The sequence below is a fragment of the Galeopterus variegatus genome, unplaced genomic scaffold, assembly GCF_000696425.1.
Source record: "Galeopterus variegatus unplaced genomic scaffold, G_variegatus-3.0.2 Scaffold1402, whole genome shotgun sequence".
NCBI classification, from domain to species: Eukaryota; Metazoa; Chordata; class Mammalia; order Dermoptera; family Cynocephalidae; genus Galeopterus; species Galeopterus variegatus.
This window is the reverse complement of record NW_007727513.1, coordinates 369,302-377,424: the sequence shown is the minus strand read 5'-3', so window position 1 is coordinate 377,424 and position 8,123 is coordinate 369,302. Positions and strand designations below refer to the sequence as shown.

The following is an 8,123-nucleotide window of genomic DNA, read 5'->3' as shown; positions in this document are numbered from 1 at the left end:
GCACTGGATAGTGCGCCGCTCGGGAAGCGCGGCGGCGCTCCCGTCCGAGGGTTCGGATCCCACATACAGACCGGTTCCCGCTCACTGGCTGAGCGAGGTGCGGGAGCAACACCGAGGGTTGCGATCCCGTTGCCGGTCCTCCCCGGTCCGGTACGGGGGCAACACTGAGGGTTGCGATCCGTTGCCAGACACGGAAAAAAGACAAAAAGACAAAAAAAAAAAAAAAAGGTTATCATTTATCAACGGGAGAGAAGTCTGTGTGAAAAACCACCTTCAGATGGCTAACAGAGTCTAGCCTGGAGGATGCTCTGAAGAGTCACTGGCACAAGCAGAAGTTTACACAGTGCCTGGCTCACACTCCACCTACTATGTGCCTGCTATTACCATCCTCATTGTTGTTATCACGGCCCAGCTGTGTTAGGGTCATGAAAACAGGTGAGTGCTGCAGAGGTAGAATCCTGACTCACCATCTGAATCTGGCATTATGATTGCATTTTCTTCTGGAATTGCTTGCCAGCGGCCCAGAGTGCCCACTCATGAGGTGGTCCCCCTTCTGCCTCACCATCCTCAAGACCCCACAGCCCTGCTCCACTCTGGGTGTCTTACGCACACTGCCTCATGTGAATAAGGCAGTTTCCTCTGCCCCATCTCAGTGCTAGGGAGACTGTAACACAGGAAGTTCAAGTCACTTGTCCTATAGCTGCACAGAGCTGCGAGAAATCGCCTGACACAGGAAGAAAGGGCATGGCCAGCCCAAGCAGGCCACCCAAACTCTCCAAACAATGTACACTTTGGTTTACTTTTACCTGGAAGTGACTGGACCTGGACTTGACTTGAGGCCTTGGGAAATGGACCCTCCCCAAGGACTATGGCCCTGGCACTGCCAGCCACCTGCTTTCGTAGAGGCCAATTCTTTATGTAGAGTCAGTATTTCATCTGAAGTACATTTTGGCAGATTAATATGTGATTACATGTTTCAGAGTCAAATACTTTAGCACCCTCATTTGATGCTGTGAAATTTTACACTTTCCATTAAAAACGCTTATATATTTACCATAACTTGAGAGCACAGATGTAGGCAAAGAAAAGTTCAGAAGCTCTTAGGAAATGTTGGAAAAATGGTCTGAATATATCTTAATCCTAGAAAACAAGATAGAATTTGATGAAGCCTGGCCCAGCTGTCCTGCCCAGTCAAAGGTCCTGAACCTGACTTGAGGCCTTTGAAGGCTATAATTAGTATTGTGGTGTCTTCTTAAAATTATCTTGTTCTATTAACTGATTTCTGAGGTTGTCTTTCTGCTGAGGTCACCCTGCTTCCTGGCTTCCGTGTGTGCTCTGGGCCCCGGAGGGCAGGCTGCCTGAGGCCGGTCAGTGTTGATTGTGTGGAGGATGTTGTGTCCCTGTACTCTAGGCCATCGAGTTATCAAATGGTTCCTGGATAAGACTCCCTTCTATTTTTAACTGGATCTTAAAATGACTGAGAGGTGAATAAATCAATTTGAAAAGAAATAAAAAGGCATTACTAGGATGATATTTACTGTGTAGAATTCTTCGTAAAGGTCTAAGCCAAGTGAACCCTAATCACTTGAAAATGTCCTTTGCAAAGCAAACTATTTTATTTTCCCCCATTTGCCTCTCACCTTCAAGTACATCTGTCTGCCTACATATTTAGGAACACCACAAAATTTCCTATTTGATACCGAAGAAAGATCTGTTTTCAGTACATTTCCTTTCCACATTCCCTCCTCCCCAATCACAAGCTGAGAGGAACAACTGAACGCACAGAGCACTTCTCCAAATGGCTCCCAGCCTCCTGCAGTAGTCATTGCAAGTGCTGGTTAAAAATGTAGATTTTGGGGGCTTCCCACAGACCACGGAATCCAGCCTTTCATTTCATAAAACACAAAGCCAAGGGGCAAAGACGCTACTTGACTCGTTCACAGGCAGCAAAATTTGGCCCAGAACTTGATTGTTCTCAGCACTCACTTGACCCATCTCTGTTGGTGGATGGGGATTGGAAGAAAGGGGTGTGGAGCAACAGGAGGTTGCATTTAAAATGTAAGTCCTTGGGTCCCACCTTAGATTTAGGGAATCAGAATCTTTAGGGTGCAGGGTCTAGGCACATGTGTTTTTCAAAAGTTTTACATTTAAAATGCACGGTCCTATTTAAGAACTGTCTGATGACTTAAATTTCTCAATCACATTTTGTCCATAAGATGAGAATTGAGTTGAAAAGTAGCAATTCAAATATATGTTAAACATAATATAATGATTATTTACAAAGTAACTTCAATTTCTATTGGCAGGTTTACTGTCAATTTCTGGTCACTTCACAATGAAAGAATCCAGAGATAGGCCAGGGATTAATGAGATTTAGTCTTTGATATATTTTCAATAACTCCATCTTTGATATTATAGGGACCCCATGGGCACCTGAACAGGGACACACCCTGGCAATATGGCACCCTTCCTGGTTCTTCTCCATAGTAAACAAGCTCGCTGGCGCCAACACCCAAGCCCACCCACGCCAAACCTCAGCCAGTCACAGGTCAAGGCTCACCTCCTGCCCAGCCCAGTCCAATCAGTTACCGCCCCATCTACTCTCTCTCCTGCCTCGGAGCACAGCACCCTATAAATGTACGCGCAGTCCTTGAATAAAGCGGAACTTCTCTGGTGAACCGTCAGACCGGGTCTCGCGTGATTCCGTCATCCGTGCATCCCCTTCAGATGTGGCCCACAAACTGACCAGGGGACCCAGAAGAACATCTCTCTGCTTTTGGTACAAAGGAAGAGCCCAGTGAGTTCAGGTTATGCTGAGTTACAAAGCAGATAGTTAAATGTCAGATTAAAAAAAAAAAAAAAGAAAAAGAAAAAAAAAGTCTGTATCCTAGAAAAGGTACTAGGTTCTGCTAGTAAATTGAAGACGTGGCCAGTCAATTTGAGTTTTCGATTTATTTATTTATTTATTTTTGTCTTTTTTGTGACCAGTAAGAGGATCGCAACCCTTGGCTTGGTGTCGCCCGCACCGTGCTCAGCCAGTGAGCGCACTGGCCATCCCTATATAGGATCCGAACCTGCAGCGCGAGCGCCGCCGCACTCCCAGCACTGCACTTGCCCGAGTGCGCCACGGGGTCGGCCCCAATTTGAGTTTTTGAAAAAGACAAAGTGGCCGACCTTCTGGACCTTCTAGGACCTCAGGGGTAGTGAGACTAAACAGGAAGCATGATGAAAAACTCTCTCTCCCTGGTGGTAGCACATACTTGGGTGGCCCACGCAGCAGTGCTGGCCATGCAGCAAAGCCTTGGCCAGGGGTAGTGAGACTAAACAGGAAGCATGATGAAAAACTCTCTCTCCCTGGTGGTAGCACACACTTGGGTGGCCCACGCAGCAGTGCTGGCCATGCAGCAAAGCCTTGGCTCAGCAAGAGAGAGCAAGAGAGTTGCTGCAGTATCTTCTGCCCACCTCTTGCCCTGGACCTTTTATTCTCAGATTGAAAATGAAAAGAAAAAAAGTAGTGGGGACTGGGAGGGAAGAATGCTTTACCCGTCTGTGCAAGGCCCTAAGAGCTCCTTACCACAACACTCATCACTGCCTCCTGCCCACTTGATGGGTCAGAGACATTCAAGCTGTACATGCACAAATTTAAAAATCATCTTTAAAGCAAGGTAGGAACATCCTGTTTGAAGGCATGTGATACATGCACTGAGTCGAAACCTGTTAGACATCTCTGTCCCTCCAGAACAGTAACAGCAAAATCAGCACCCAAATCACCTTTACCTACAAGGTGATGTTAATCAGAGAATCACATCTACGTCCTCAGGAGGGAAAACAAAAAACTCAAAGAGACTTAAAATCTTTAAGATTTTTTCTTCTTTTTAAGCAATATGAGACAGAATTTTGGTGAGAGTTTCATTTCTCAATGAAGACGAATGTAAAAAATTTTACTTCTGGATTGGGACTTTGCTTCACTGTCAGGCAGAGCATACCTGAAGATATGGAAATTTAAGCGCTGAGATGACTTGAGAGTTCATGCAGCCACATCCATAGTAAACACAAGTCTGTGACATCCCCAGCAGCAGATGAGACATGTTAATAATATCCAACATGAATAAAAACCCTTTGCTTTTCAGACAAATATGAAACACAAAATGCTGAGTGAGAGGAAAGTTTTACTAATGCTAAGCAAACTCTCGCCTTGACCTGGAGCCAAGAAGTTGCCTGCCCTGATCTATGAAACGTCTCTAGAAATGTAATCAGTGGAGAAATATGATTGACCAAAACTCTTCCAGAGACAATGCAGTACATTAAAAAAATTTTTTGCTTACATACCCCCTAAAATGTTTATATGCAATGGGCCTTCCCACACGATTTTAAATTGACATCTAAAATTTTTCATCGTAAATCAAATAGTTGCAAAAACGTACTTTCTAGCATCTGGTAAATACTGACACTTAAAAATAAAACTACTGAGTCATTCTTTTAAAGATATCCAAGGGATTTTAAATACCATAGTGATGTGATATCTGCCATCATCCATTTAAGATCCATGAACATGCTATTAATAGTAAAATTTTGTTTTCCTTTTTCCTCTTTGAAATCATGTTTTCTTTTCATTTCTCCAAAGGAATTTTATACTAATAAAATATATATTTTTGCTTGAAAATCTTTATAAAGCACTCTCTCATACTTTACTACAATAATATACTCATAAATTGAATTTAAAAACCTTTAAAAATTTCCTGTGACATAAGTCTCTATAAGTGTTTACAATTTTCTTCTGGCCTGATTAGTTATTACAAGTACTACTGGTGAAATAAAGGATAAAAATTATAAAAATAGAATATATATTTTAATAAACAATTATTGCACATACATTTTTGGATACATTTTAGAAATGCATCTCTTAAGGAGACGGATTTGGTTTTGGTGGGTGGAAGACTGGGGTGCCATTACTGAATGCAGCTTAGCCCCTGACACCTCCATTTTAAAAGGTTCTTTGTCACTTGGGAGGCTTTTCTCCTGGGAACAAGGCACAGGGTAGGGTTCACGATGAGAGAGGTGTGCCTTTTTTCTGAACAGTGGGAGGAGGGCAACTGTGAAAGGAGAGGTGGCTGTGGACAGCCAGGAGGAGTCAGCCCAGGACTCCAGGGCATCCTTGGACAGTTATGTTTTAGAAGAGTGCACGTGTAAATTGAGCATCTGAAAATCGAGGCCTTTAAAGATGTCTGTGCCCACAAGCTCCTTGCAAAGTTGGAGGAACAAGGCTGTTTGGAGGGGCCGTGCTCTGCCCACCTCTCTCCCCACTCATCCTGCTTCTCTGCCCCTCACCCGCGTTTCTGAGTCCCTCCTTCAATGAAAGCTGAGCAAATACTTAAAAATACTAAATGGGGTGCCAAATCAACAGCCTGCAGGTCTGTCCTCTAGCCTTGGTGTTGCTCCGATCCTACCTGAGAGGTTTACAGAGGATTTACAAACAAACTCCAGTTTGCCTCATATTGCAACTTGGTTTCCACACTTTATTCATGGCCTCAAACTTTATATATAAAATACCCTTTATGTGAAAATAAATTTTATTCTAAAAATTTCACCTGTTTAATTTTTTTAAAAAAGAATACTAATGTTTGTAAAAGAAACAAGCAAACAAAAAAACAAAGGAGGAGCAAGAGAAGGAAGAGTGTGTGAAGGATGGGCCCACGTGTGTCTGAAAATGGCATAAGAGAATTCAAGGAATTATTCAAACTACCAACATGAGGGAGGACTTCATTCTTTATTTACTTTTCTGCACTTAAAACATCAATGTAGTTATTCAAACTGGTAACTCCAAGGCTGAAGAAAATGCTGAGTTATCCCCCTGAATTATGTTTCCTATCATTTGTTAAAGAAATAACATTCATTTTTCAGAATAGTTGCTCTTACCTGCTGCTTGAGTGCCTCCAAAGATTCAAATTCCAATCTGGCTAGTTTCATCTGGATGTGCCGTGGTTTATCAGGAATGGCAAATGCAAGTATGAACTTTAAAGCCAGAAGTGCATGCTGAAAAGAAAATGCACATGCCAATGTGATACATTAGACCATGTGTACAAGGAAACAAACTGGTATCTAAGCAATCTGAGATCCTTTTCATTAATCTTGGGCAATTTCTAATAACTGGCCTGTGAAGTATCAAAGACCAACCAGGCCCATGAGTTATATTTAGTTCATCCTGTTGTTGGCCATTCAATAATTACTGACTACTTTGCTTTATTCTTTTAAAATTAGTTACTCCCATAAATTGATACTATATGCTACTTTGAATGTTTTATAGAAAAATGAAGTTTATTCCGAAGTCTTCTACGAAATTTTTTTTCTACCTGTGCCTTAATTAACAATTTACCTTAGTGTACAGTATTTGTAGAGCCACCCCATTCTCTGTCCAACAGCATCCCTCTGTGTTATGCCTCAGGTTGAGTTACATGAAAAATGTACATGTGTTTTGTACATGTGTCTTAAACATAAAGTGCCTTTAATCCTCTACATCCCCAATAGTGTTTGGTGCAGTTTCTTTCATGGCACGATAATCATTAAATATTGGTTAAATGATTAATGGTAACTGACTGTAACCTTATGCTGCTGATTCCATATACAGTAGGGCAGGTACACAGAAATGTATAGTGTATCCACTATAATATGGAAAGCTTAAAACCTGGCTATTGTATTTTCCTTCTTCACCAGCATCATAAAGAGGTTCTCTACAATATAATAATATGCAACTTATACTTAAGCCCACTACATTGCTTCCACTGGCAATCCTGCTCTTCAGATGTACAGCCTCAACCTATTAATGCTTCTCCAAATAAAGCGTCATCTTGTGGTCTAGGATCAACACCCACAGAAATCTGAATGATCAAAAGAATTAAAGTTGCCTCTGTGATGACAGCACAAATTACTAAATACTAAAAGCTACAAAATTTTAAAGGTAAGAAATAATTAAAGGGCATTAAGAAAATCAATGCAAGAGATAGAACAGCACTTAAGAAATACTGTGCTGAAATATTGACAGAAAAAGAAGACAGCTGAAAAAAATTAAATGAATTCTTTACTGTGCTATTTTCAAAAGGAGTATGAGGGATAAATAACAAGTGGATATTTCCACTTGAAGCATGAAATAGTGAAGGAAATCAGTATCATGGCAGAACAAGCAATAATTCAATCAGAACACTTGAAAATCAGCAGAACCCCAGGACCAGCCAGGCACTGCCTGGTATTAACAAGAGATCTGAGTAGACCAGAATAGGCAGCCTTCACTGAAATGTGACTTCCATGACCAAAGATGACACTGAAAGATATTGATTAGGGATCCAGAGTAGGAAAACAAGTAGATAATATGGCAAGGATCAGATGATATCATATGTTGTAATTCTGAACTAACTGAATTGAATTAACAGGAACCTGGTTATAATCTACAAAGAATAAATGAATAATTCAGAAAAGGCATATATTGTTTCAGCATTTCATTCCATTAGGGTACTGAGATATAATTTTATATAAGACATTCAGTGGAGATATAGGACAAGAAATAAATTAGTGGATGCAATCTTCCATATTTTTTCAGAAACTGTGTGGCCTTAAGTTGCTGGATCCCTATACCATAACCAAGTCACTGGCCCATTTCCATCTCTTCTAACAAATCTGTACCCATTTCCTCTTCCTCAGAGTCTTGGTCGGAATTAATGAAGAAAAAAAAAAAAAAAACCTCTACTGAGGAAGAACATGCTTCCCCTGATGTAAGGTAGATGAACATCATCTGGAAGGTGTGTTAACTCTTCTTTGGGAAACAGGACCAGCTATCAGGTGACTGACCAAGGCTGCCACAGACATTAATGCTGTGGTTTCATGTGAAATGTTCATAAAACTCTTATAAACTGAAAAAAGTTGGTACTCATTAGGCAGTATTAATCAAAACAAGAGGCCATTTTAACTAGCTTAAACACATACAGAAACATGCTTTTATTAGTAATTCCCTACAGTTTATTTTCCTAAAAATATAACAACATCTTTACAATCGTTTTCTTTGGATGGTGGGTCTGAGGGAGATCTCTTTATCTTTAGTCTTTTTTTTTTTTTCCTTTTTGTCTTTTTTTTCG

At 41.0% G+C, this 8,123-nt stretch overlaps 1 protein-coding gene across 1 annotated transcript in view; it reads right to left on the bottom strand.

Annotated features, from left to right (window-relative positions):
• Positions 1–2,687: 2,687 nt before the first annotated feature.
• ANO10 (anoctamin 10) overlaps positions 2,688–8,123 on the bottom strand; it is a gene marked incomplete at its 3' end in the record, with an annotated part of 158,990 nt that continues 153,554 nt past the window's right edge. Inside the window, exons 12-13 of the mRNA XM_008576792.1 lie at positions 5,917–6,033; positions 2,688–2,773 (exon numbers count right to left, since the gene is read on the bottom strand). Of these exons, the coding sequence (XP_008575014.1) occupies positions 2,688–2,773; positions 5,917–6,033 (203 nt within the window). The remainder of the gene's footprint in view (positions 2,774–5,916; positions 6,034–8,123) is intronic.